Source organism: Megascapheus bottae, chromosome 15 (assembly GCF_031878675.1).
Source record: "Megascapheus bottae isolate mThoBot1 chromosome 15, mThoBot2.hap1, whole genome shotgun sequence".
In the NCBI taxonomy this organism is placed as follows: domain Eukaryota; kingdom Metazoa; phylum Chordata; class Mammalia; order Rodentia; family Geomyidae; genus Megascapheus; species Megascapheus bottae.
Genome location: NC_143523.1, coordinates 24,206,165 through 24,218,428, shown reverse-complemented (window position 1 = coordinate 24,218,428; position 12,264 = coordinate 24,206,165). Strand labels below are relative to the sequence as shown.

Here is a 12,264-nt window from a genome sequence, read left to right as displayed (position 1 = left end):
GTCAATATCCAGAACCGGGATGCCGTAAAAGCCAAACAAAACAAACCTATTCCCAGAGTAAATACCCCAGGCAACCGGGCACACGCCAAGGTCGACAAATCCAAGACGAGTTCAAGTACTAGACGCCTTATAAACTGAAGAGCTGGCCATTATCCCCCAGGGGATGCAAAAGTAAAATGCCTTAGGGGCCAGGTAATGGAAAGATCTATAAGATAATGGAGAAGTGGACCTGTCATGACCAGGACGCAGGTGTCCCAGCTAAAGGCATTCAAATTCAATTTTTAAAAATTTCAACTCCGGCTACATGATTCTTAAACATGGCGAGAAGGAAACAGCAGAGAAGGAAACAGAATTAAATGTGAGTGCAGGGGAGATACAACAGAGGCAAAAAAAAAAAAAAATCAAATGTTGTCAAGGGGTCTGTGTGAGGTGAAAGGCGGGGCTGTGATCCTGACTCTCCTCATTTGAAATGACAGTGAACACCTGGTCTATGGTTTGAAAGGAAATTCCCAAACAAAGGCTAAAAGAAAATGAGCCATTGGGCTTAAACATGAGCTTCCAGATACTACAGGTGTGCTTGGCCTTGTTGGGAGGCAAGGGATAGACCAAACGGCCTCCCTCCCAAGGTCCTGATTTAAATATATCTTCAGAGTCAACTTTTGGTGATCCTATACCCAAAGGGAAGACAGTGACAAATCATCCTAAGCTGGAGATAATAAAAAAAAAGTTATATTTGCCTTTGGAATGTAGTTTGGGACTTAAATTAGAATGTGTCTTTCTGATGCTCCGAGAATTCACAATGCTTCCGCAACAGCCACAAAGAAGCCCTGCCTGATCTGGAGCTGGGAGGGTGTCAAATTCCGCCATTCTGTTCTCCATGTAAATCTTAGCCTCTTTTGCAAGTGAGTAGCAAATGTATCGTTCTGAATAACATGCTCAAGTTTTCTCAGACAGAGGCTACTTGATATAACCTTTCCTTGGGACAAAAGACCAAGGACTTTATGAATGGCAGACCCAGGTTCAAGACCCTGTATGATTTGGTTCCTGTTTCTGGGGGGATAATACCAGAGTCTTACAAGCTCCACAGTAAGCAACAAGTTAGACAAGGTCTATTCTAAGGTGACTACTAACAAGAATCTGTTAACAAAGGACTTTATATAAAAGCAAAGTGGATAAATTCCATGAAGAGAAAACAGCCTTTGTGGAAGAGAAAGAAAGGAAATTGCACGATGAGGAAATATTGGTGTCATCTCCTCCACAGGGAAGGATGGAGACCTGTGCGGGAAGCTAGGGCTTTCTAGGAACTGACCTCAGCAATGGGTTTGCTGGGGACATAAGCACTGCCTTTGACTTGGAAAGGACAAATAGACACTGCAAATTCTGCTGCCAAACATTCTTGCTTCTTTCCAAACAGACCGGGTCAAGCAGGACCTGCTAGCTTAGTGGGGAGACCTTCCCTGTCTAGTCTTTACAGCTGAAAGCCAACCACAAGGAGTTATATTGTAGCCTGTGACTGTTGCATCAGCTTCCCTTGGAGACAGACACCCAGAAAGGAGGAGAAGGGGACAGAAATAATAAAAGGAAGCTGTGAGGGGTCTTGTGTCGTCTAAGAATGAGCAACAGCAGGCAGGCCATGGGAACCAGAGGGTACACTGGGCCAGGCCATGGGAACAGATAGGCCTTTCCATGCATGCTAGGGTAGCACAAGCTACTGAAATCTGAGTTGCTTTTCCTGTGGAGACACTTTCCATAGGCTTGGTCTGGCAGCTTCTATCAGATTTCTTGGTCCCAGAAGGAGAGGAAGAGAGGATGAGGAGACTTCCTTTTCATATCTTAAACAGATTGTACCATCCAGCAGAGAAGGAAACAGAATTAAATGTGAGTGCAGGGGAGATATGACAGAGGCAAAAAAATCAGAAATGTTGCCAAGGGGTCCATGTGGGATGAAAGGCTGAGCTGTGATCCTGACTCTCCTTATTTGAAATGACAATGACCACTTGGTCTACCAAGACATGGCTGGAGTCACCAAGCAGAAAAAGCAAGGTCAACCAGAACATCTCAGAAATGAACCAAAGACTTTAACAGAAACTCCCGCAGGGTTGGCACATGGCTCTGAGAGTCAGGCTGAACAAAGGCTTGGTCTGGAGGGTGTCTCTCTGATTCAGGGTGTGACTGGGCAGTTCTAGGGCTTTAATACTGCTCAACTCACCTCCAATGCAATGGGTAGCTGCCACCATTCTGACTTCCTTTTTTATTTTCATATTCTGCACTCTAGTTTTTACCTTCTGAAAGCACAGGACAATCTACTCCACAGATGACTATTTTATTTAAATTAAAACAAAGTGGAAATTCAGTTTAACGTGTGCTTTATGTGCTTCACAGCCAGTGAACAACACCAGTGGACAACACTGATGTCATCAGTGCAAGTTCTATTGGAGGGCACCTTCTATTGTAGGTCTCCATTCTGGAAGGTGTAGAATCTAATCTCTCTCCTCTTCATGAGGTAGAAGAAATGAATAATGAGAGATAAATCTGGAAGTAGAGCTGTGGTTCAAGTGGTAGAGCACCACCCTTGAGCTAAAAAGCCAACGAACAGCACCCAAGTCTGAAACTCAAGCTCCAGTATCAAAAATAATAGTAATAATAATGAGAGAAGTAATGCATTTTGCAAAGTATCTTTGCTATCCACAGTTGCCACCGACCTTGAGGGCTGTCTTATGAGACAGAGAGGGAAGATTTTGATATGTTCCCTTTATAGATGAAGAAAGTGAATCTGTAGGAGCTAAATGAATTGCACAAAGTTTGCAACTACTGGGTTAAGTACAGATAAAATTTTAACCAGTTCTTCCAATTCCAAGGTCAATGTTTTTCACTGTTCCGTGCAGCTGTTAGAAATAATGTTACCTGCCAGGTACTTTTTTTCCATGCTACCATAAAAGCTCGGGCCTCACAGAATGAGGTCGACAGGCCCCTGTAGTGTTTTTATTGATTGGCTGATTTTTTTGAAGTGATAACTAAACTTTGTACAGTGTATCTTGGCAGCTCAAGTTAGGAAGCAGGGGGGTTCAAGTCCTGACTCATTCACTTATTATTTATTGAGCTGACAGAGAACAAGCCGTTTACTGTCTCTAAACCTCAACTTCCTTTTCTCTAAATGAGGATGACCGGGTAATCAGGAGGATGATATAAGACAATGCACATGAAATAAAATGATATATTTTGCCTGATGCATATTTGTGCCCAATAAATGATCATTATCAATGGTGACTGGCTAAATTTACAATGTACTATTAACTGCAGTAGCCTTTTAGGGGCCCCCTTTACAGATGATCTAGCAGTAAGACATTAACTTATGGTTATACAACTAGAAAGTTGTATACACCTAGGGCATGATATCAAGCTGTCTGAACTCTGAGCCTCTGCTTTCCTTGCAAGGGAATGCTGTTTTTGTCTTGTTTTGTTTTGTTTTAGAAGAGAAGGGAGCAGTGGAACTAAAACATGGCTAGAGGAAACTTAGGACTCCTTTGATTTCCATCTTTCCTTCTTCTTTGAATGGACAATTAATGTTTGCTTCATCTCGTGTCAAGTCCTCTACAAACCAGCAATGAGCATCCCCTTCTGCCATCACTGGTGCCCTCAGCCACCTCTGTGGAATTCTTAGACCCCCAAAGAAAGGAAAGAGTTAACTGCATGACCAAGGAGGCTTATAATGGGACAAATGGACAGTCCTGAAAGTCTAGGGAAACCTGGAGAGCAGCCTTCTTTCAAATTATCCTCCATCCTAACTCCTTTGCTAGAGCAAAGGTCAAAGCCATACCATCCCAGAACCCCTAGTCAGGCCAGCCAGGCTGTCGCTAAGCCACAGAGGATCAACCCTGTAAGTGAGAATGTACATAGCCACAAGTCACTGGCTTTTGGAGTTGCTTGTTATACAACCATAGCCTAGCCAAAGCTGATTAATATATCTGTCAGACGCAGGGTGAGAGGCACTTACCCCGCCACCACGATCTCAAAGTCCCCATCGTGGTCCACATCCGTCACTGCCACACCATAGTTAAGCTGGGTGGGGTTGCTGTCATAGTCAGGGGGTAGAACGGAATTGGTGACTGCAGTGAACATGGGTTCTGTCCGCTGGGTCCCCTCAGTGCAGGGAAGAAGCCATAGCAGCAACAGGAACATCCTGAACATCTGAAACCCAAAGTTACAACAGTTACAGAAAGATCCTGGAGGCTGGAAGCTGGGAGAATCTAGTTCTAGTAATGTCATTTTTCCTGGGGGTCCGGTGGGTGGGTTGCTGCTTTTTCACAGCCCTGTCGTGGACACCTGCCTGTAAGCTGCAACCTGCTTCCATCACCACGGTCCACCCTTATTCTGCTCTGTTCTCTTCTCTAGTGCAGCACCTATCACTGAATGACATGCATTATCATTTACTTAGTCATTACACTTGCTGCATGTCTTCCTCTGCCAGAATATAAACTCCAGTTGCACAAAGATCTTTGTTTATTCACTGATATACACAAAGCCAAGGACCAGGTATGTAAGAGGCACTCAGTACATATTTGTGGAAGAGGAAGGAAAGAAGGAAGGAAGGAAGGAAGGAGAGAAGGAAGTAAGGGAGGGAGGGAGGGAGGGAGAGAAGGAGGGAGGGAGGGAGGGGTGGGAGAAGGAAGAAAGGGAGGGAAGGGGTGGGGGAGGGAAATGGGGACAAAAACATGAGAAGGGGCATCAAAGTGTGAGAAGTAATGCACCTACTGCCTGATGAATGTAAATGTAACCCCTCTATACATTATCCCGACAAAAATGAAAAGAAAAAAGAAAGGGAGGGAGGGAAGGAGGGAAAAAGGAGAAAAGGAAGGAAGGAGACACATGTATAAGTATATACATCTTCCATATTCTTGAAGAAAGACTAGGAGAATGCAGGCAGGAACAGATTTCAAGCAGAACAGAAGTAGAGGCAGATCCCAGGCTATCTAGGTCTAGGACAACAAAGGTGTTACCTCTGCACTGTTCCAGATCTATTATTTTCTGATACCCTAGAGGTGGCCTAGCAGATTCTACAAGCCAAATCCCTCTCTAGGGCAGCTGGCAGCCATTGCCTCCAGACCAAGAAGCAGTCAGTCAGGGGATGCATTCCAGCAAGGTCTGGCAAGTAGCACATCATTCACTAGGAGAAATTAAACCATTGCATGCGTGTTTTATTATAAATTAATTATGTATAATGCATTGTATAATTCATTATTATGACTCTAACATAACTCAGGGTGTTGCCAAGCAGCCTGGGGCCATGGGAGCCAGTGGCACTCACCCAGGAGATGGAGGAGAATGGCCAGGGAGGTGGCAGGATTCCACCCCTTGTGAGTATAGCAAGGAAGATACTTAAACTATGCAGATGGAGCCACCCGGAAACTGCCCGCAGGCACAGAATCAGACCTCACAGTGTTCCAAAGGCTCACTTGGAGGAGGCCTAGGAAGCCTGGGCAAGTCCGTTGCTGGCACACTAAGCATCACCTTCCTACCTTCAGAAAACAACAAACTCCCTTCTGATGGGACTTCTGCTGCTAGCTTGTCAATGCATCTGGCAGCTGAGAGCAAGGCTGAGTGAGGCTGACGTCTTAATGAGGGAAGAGCAAGAAAGATCTGAAGACTGTCTCCCCATATGGAGACAGATGCTTCTGCCAACAAATGAGCTTGCTCCAGGTCAAAGACCCTGAGAACAAAATGAGGGGCTCAGGCACTGCCATCAGAGCTAAAGAAGATCAGAAGACTCTGTGGAGTCTTCTCTGTGCCGGAGAGACTTAGGGGCAGGACTTCAGTGGTCAAGCAGAAACCTGGGGGCATCTCATCTGGAAGGAGATTCTTGTAGCATGTTCAGAGGATGCATGTTGGCAGAGTGAGATTACCCCAAATGACACCTACCTACATCTGAATGAGACATGGGCTGCTACCAGGCCGTCTAATCACTCAAGCCAAATGCATCTCTACCAGAGTTCTGCGACTTGGCAGGAAGTTTGATTGGATAAAAGAAACTCATAATTGGTTTAATGAACAGCTAGGAGCACAAGGGAAGAGAAAGATTTAATAGCCAGTGTGTAGACATGCTGAAATGTAACATGGACCGAAGGTCACTAGACTCTTTTTAAGGTATGACCTCTATTGAAGGGACCACAATGAGCTCCAACTTGAGTGCCAAATCCTATTGATTAGTAGTGGCTAAAAAGAGCAATTGGTTTACAACACCTGCCATGGTCCTGAAAGAGAAAACTGGCCTTGGGTATGCCTTCTAGAAACTAGTCATTTCCTTTTAGAACTCCTATCTGTAGTTTGGGTCTCTTTCTGCCAGGCACTAGTTCCTATTAGGGAAATAGGAGCCTAACTGTAGAATTTTTTTTTTTTTTTTGCCAATCCTGGGCTTGAGCTCAGGGCCTGAGCACTGTCCTTGGCCTTTCTCAAGGCTAGAGCTCTACCACTTGAGCCTCAGCACCACTTCCGGCTTTTTTCTATGTATGTGGTACCGAGGAATCGAACCTGGGTCTTCATGCATGCTAGGCAAGCACTTTAACCACTAGGCCAAACTCCCGGTCCCTAGAAAATTTTTTTCTAATGTCACAGGGCAAGAAGTATGGTTTACCCTCTTGATGTTTGCCTTTTCTAGGAAAAGTTGAACTTTGAATTAAAGGAGCCATGTGAAAGGGGACATTGTTCTATGGGATCCATTTCCAGATAAATAACTTACAGCAAAATGAAAAGGAAACCATGTACTTCTAATTTGCTTAGTGATCTTGACAAGTTACCATCTCTTTGGGTTCCAGCTCTCCACTCCAAAAAGGTCTGTGAGGAGATCGGCAAGGCTCTTAAATTTCAGGCTCTGAAAAGCTATGATGGATTAAAGCATTTGTTGAGAAGACTTCAGCAGTCTCTCTTCTGACCCTACCAGCTTCTTCTATAAACTTCAACCTGCATAGATTTCCTCTTTGCGTGTATTTAACATATTTGGAGCAAAATAGTTTCCCAATGAAGACCTCAAAAGGGCCAGGGCTGGAGAGAAACAAGTCATTATTAGTGTATGTAAACTAGTGGATGGCCTCTCCGAGGGGGCTGGGTTGAATAAGGCAGGAAACATGTGTCCTTCATTCCTCTACCAGGGCAGAGATACCCCATGCACTCACCACTAGGGCTGCTCAGGGTCAGGTAAAAGAGTGCAGGCAGTAGCTTGGCTTGATGGTGGATCAGAAACTATGATGAGGAGAAAATGTACCTGAAGGGCTCATAAGTCTCTATCCTCTCCTCTCAGGGTTCTGAAGGAAAACACCATTGAAATTTTATTTTATTTTATTTATTTACTTATTTATTTATTTTGCCAGTCCTGGGCTTGAGCTCAGGGTGTGAGCACTGTCCTTGGACTTTCTCAAGGCTAGAGCTCTACTGCTTGAGCCTCAGCACCACTTCCGGCTTTTTTCTATGTATGTGGTACCGAGGAATTGAACCCAGGTCTTTGTGCACGCTAGGCAAGCACTTTAACCACTAGGCCAAACTCCCAGCCCCCATCCATTGAAATGTTTTTATACACCCTGGCTACTGGGCAGAGGATCATGGACCAACATGTGCCTTGTGAGACTCTGCTGGAAATGCAGAATCAAGGCTCCACCCAAGGCCTCATAAGTCAGAATATGCATTTTTAAGATGTCAGGCGATCTGAAAGAACGCTGAAATTAGAGAAACATTGCTCAATCTCGACTGCACATTGAAATCATTCGGGGAGCTATAGAAAAATCCTCATGCCTGACAATGATCTCTTGGATAAGACATCAAAAGCACAAGTAACAAAAGAAAAACTGGATAAAATGAGCTACATATACCAAAATTAAAGACTTTTGTGCACCAAAGGGCACTATCTAAGGAATGAAAAGGCAACCCACAGAGAGGGAGAAAACATTTGCAAATCATACATCTGATAAGATATTAATATCCAGACTATAACAATAAAAAAACTTCCACAACAAAACAACAAAAATAATGAAATCATCTGACTCAAAATGTAGGAAGGCCTTGAATAGACATTTCTCTGACGATGTCCAACAGGAAAAGAAAACATCACAAATTATATAGTAAATGAAAACCAACCAGTTACTTATCATTTCATACTTCTGAGGATGGTTACAATTACCAAGAAAAATAAAAATATTGATGAGGCTGTGAAGAAATTGGAATTTGTGTGCATTGTTGGTAGGTGCATGAAGTGGTATAGCCATAGCTCTTCAAAAGTTAAAATATATGGAGCTGGAAGTATGGCTCCATAGAGCACCTGACTAGTAAGTTCAAGGCCCTAAGTTCAATTCCCTTCATCACTAAAAAAAATAAGAGAAAAGAAGAAAAGAAACTAGAATGATTACCTAAGTACATAAGGTCATACAGGATGAGACTAAATGAAAGGATCTCCAGGATAGGGAAACAAGAGCTTTATCTTGTGTAATTATTGTTCTTAATGTACTATGTTATTTCTCTTCTCCTTTTTTGCCCTTAGGTTAATCTCATATTCTTACTGTATCTGACTTTGTTACCTGGTATATTGTATATACATTTATTTGAAATAGGAAAGGGAAGGGGGAAAACAAGATGATTGGGGGGTGGGGGGAGGAAAATGGGAACAAAAACATGAGAAGGAGTATCAATGTGTGAGAAGTAATGCACCTACTATCTGGAGAATATAACTGTAACCCCTCTATATGTTATCCTGATAATAAAAAAGAAAAAAATTCACAAAGGTCATAGGGATCAATGTTCACATAAGTGTAGCCGTGGAGACATCAGAATGACATTAACTTGTGTTTACACATTGAGATTCTTCAATGTAGGACCTAATCTTATTTTTTTTGGAAATAAAACTAAAGCATTTTCTAAAAGAAATAGGATTGGTAGATGATATAATAATTCTACTTGTATACTCTCCCCGCAAAAAATAGAAAGGACTTCAATAGGTATTGCAAGCCAGCTCCCAGGCACTGCTGGTGATATTAGTCCATAAACCACACACTGAATAGCAAGGTCCTACTCCACAGCTCCCCAAGCCAGGAAGCTAGGCTACCTACTACAATGAAGGGACAACATTGGTGCAAGAACCTTCTCTGCCTGAAGATCTAAGGAGATTTTAAATCAAACATGGGGCCACGTGACCTCCATCTTTATATTCTCCAAGTATACACTCCATGGTATCTTCAGACTCTTAAGTTTTTAAAAGAATGCAAGGGTTGGAGCTAGAGGGTCAGGTCAAGGGATGAGAGAAGAGTCCATTGAAGAGCAGAGCACAGAGAAAATGGGTCATGGGCAGGCATTTGCAGACCAAGATAGAGATGCATGCCATTGAATTCCCAGAGACCATTGTAAGGAGGTGCTCTATTAATGTTTGTTAAATGAAGGAAGGAAGGAAGGTATTCAAATGATAATATGAATCAGCAGAAATGGCTTGCAACTTGTCACAGGTGTCTAAAGACTGTTCTTTTCTAAAACAATGCTTGCTTGACAACCACTTGAGGATCTTGTTCAGATGCAGATTTGGATTTAGGTGGTTTGCACAGCTAACACACCGTCAGGTCAGGCCCAGGCTGTTAATCTATAGACAGGACTTCTAGCTTTCAGAACAAGGGCTCCTGCTTCCCACAGACCATTAGCCTCACCTGGGAGCCCTGGGGCATTTGCTGCTGCTGGATCCCTGCCCAAATGGGCAATTTCATTGGACTAGGATAGTGTCTGGATGCTGTATTTGGTATATGGGGTGTGTGTGTGTGCGCGCACGCGTATGTGTGTGCGTCTGTCTAGTCAGTCAGTCTGTCTGTCTGTCTGTTTGTACTAGGGCTTGAACTCAGGGCCTCAGCACTATCCTTTAGGCTGATGCTCTACCACTTGAGCCATACCTCGACTTCAGGTGTGTCATGGACTTTTCTGTTTGGGCTGGCTTTGTCCCTCAGATTTCAGCCTCCTAAGCAGATAGGATCACAAACATGAGCCACTGGCACCTGGCTCTGGATGCTGTGTCTTTTTAGAAACTGGCTGGATGGTGCTAATGGACAGTCTAGGATAAAAACTGCTGCCCCAGACTTGTGGTCCCCCAGTGGGAGCACATACTGAAATCTGATTCGATGTGAAAGATGTTTCTGCTACCAAAATTCATCATGGGCTTGTTGAAGTAGATGAAGAAAATCTATTTAGCTAGAGAGTGTCAACAGAAGCAAGGGATATGAGGTTTGAAGATGTGAGCAGAACAGGTGGACACCGCCTGAAGCAGAAGCCAGTGGGAGCCCACAGTGACCTCCCATTTGAAAAGGCTTGCTTGGGGAGTCTCCTGTCACACCACTGTGAACAGAGGAATCCTTTGGGAGAACAGATAGAAAAGTTAAAAATAGAATAGAAAAGTGGGTTAAAGGAAACTATCTTTGTTTTCTTAAATGTTTGCATATCAGCCACTTACTATGTATAAGAAGACTGAGTGGTGCCAGATGCCCGTGTCTGATGCCCGTGTCTGACATCTTTAACCCTAGCTACTCAGGAGGCTGAGATCTGGGGATCACAATTCAAAGCCAGCTCAGGAAGACAAACCCGAAGGCTCTCATCTCCAGTTAACCAGCAAGAAATGAGAAGTAAGAGGTAAGGCTCAAGTGACAGAGCATCTGCTATGAGGGGAAATAGCTGAGAACATAAAACCCTGGGAACAACAGAAGAATATGGGATGATACTCTGGACAAGTGCAGTGGGGTAATACCCAGAGAACTACCGTGTACATAGTATATACGTGTGCTATACTACTAGTACTGTAGTACACAGCACGAGGTACTCTGTGTCCTGCTTGCTAGAGATACATTGAGCTCCAGGAACTCCAAGATGAACAAAACCTGGTCCTTGCTCCCAAAAGGCAGCAGAGCAGGCATGGCCGGCCCTCTTCTCCACATAGCCCAGGGGAGGCGAGCTTGGGCAGAGGGAGATGGGGTCAGGGCTTTTACTGCAAGGCAGCTGTGGGAAAAGACGTAAAGAAGGGTCTTCATTAGGGCCAGAGGCTTAGGGCTTGTGTTGCAGGTTGTGAGAATTGCTTCGTAATAGTAATTGCTTTAAAATGCTCCATAAGCGAACTTTTTGAACAATCCTCAGCAAGATGGTGAGAGAGAAGGAACCCAAAGCTTGGAGTCAGCGAGCTGGATGTGGCTCTGAAATCCACTACAAAGCTGCTAGTGTGACCTTGAGCATGCCTTCCCACTTTCCTGATCATGGATTCCTCAACTGTAACGGCCTCTTCACTGGGCCCCAAGTGATCAAGGGTCAAGAGAACCCCATAGAAGGTCTACCAGGGGCCCAGAGTGGCAGCCTGTGTGCCCCTGTCCCCCCTCCCCTCCGCCATTGAAAGGGAACTGCAATTCTTCCTTCAAGTATTGGCTCTTGGTCACATGCCACCAAACTCAGTTTTCTGTGTCCTCGGGACTTTCCTGAAATTGGGTCTGAAAACTGGTAACCAAGCAACCTGGTTTTTCTGCCATGGGGTCAGACAGCTGCAGGAGAGACTTCCAGGACAATTTCCAGGGCAAGCAGCTCTTCTGCAATTATCAAAAGAGCAAGGACACACCCCACACTCTCTTGAAAGGGAGAGGCCAAGTGTTGGGAACAAGCAGAGAACGCAGACCCTACGACATTTGTCGGAGAGCTGAGACACAGGAAGATGGGCAGTGGCCAGAACACTGTGCCCTGTGTGGGCAGGACCACCAGACCCACCAAGACCCACCGACGAGCAGACTAGTAACACTGGAGAAAAGCTGGTGGAAGCTGCTCCAGCTCACTCATCCTCTGCCACCCTTCTGCTGACTGGACACAAATCTGTCCTTGTGCTCGGGTCATGAGGAGAAAGTTACTCAGCCTTTGCAGGACAGAGTAAGAGCTTCTGTGGAGGAGGAATCACAGAGAGAGCTAAATGATATAGTGGGGAAACTAGGAAGACTTTCCAGAGGAAGTTTCCTGTGGCTAGGCATTGAAGGACAAGGAGAGGGGAAAGAGGAAGAAAAAGCAATGTAGAGTGGACACCTGAATGACCTAGGAGCTCCTCTGTCATCCCTACCTGTCCCCAAGGACTGCCCATCTCCAGGCCTGCTGCCAGGGTCCCCAGTTAGGAAGGAGCAGCCCCACTGTGGTTCTCCACCAGGCCTCCTCGGAGACATATGTCAATATTTTGATAGTCAAGCCAGGTGTTTCTGACACCCCGTGAGTAGAGATGGGGATGCTGCTGAATGC

The 12,264-nt window shown here is 44.7% G+C and overlaps 1 protein-coding gene across 2 annotated transcripts in view; it reads right to left on the bottom strand.

Moving 5' to 3' along the window:
• Crtac1 (cartilage acidic protein 1) overlaps positions 1–12,264 on the bottom strand; it is a 139,596-nt gene that overhangs the window by 116,431 nt on the left and 10,901 nt on the right. For both annotated transcript variants that reach the window (XM_090346109.1, XM_090346108.1), the window contains exon 2: positions 3,995–4,188. In XM_090346109.1, the coding sequence (XP_090202235.1) occupies positions 3,995–4,188 (194 nt within the window). The remainder of the gene's footprint in view (positions 1–3,994; positions 4,189–12,264) is intronic.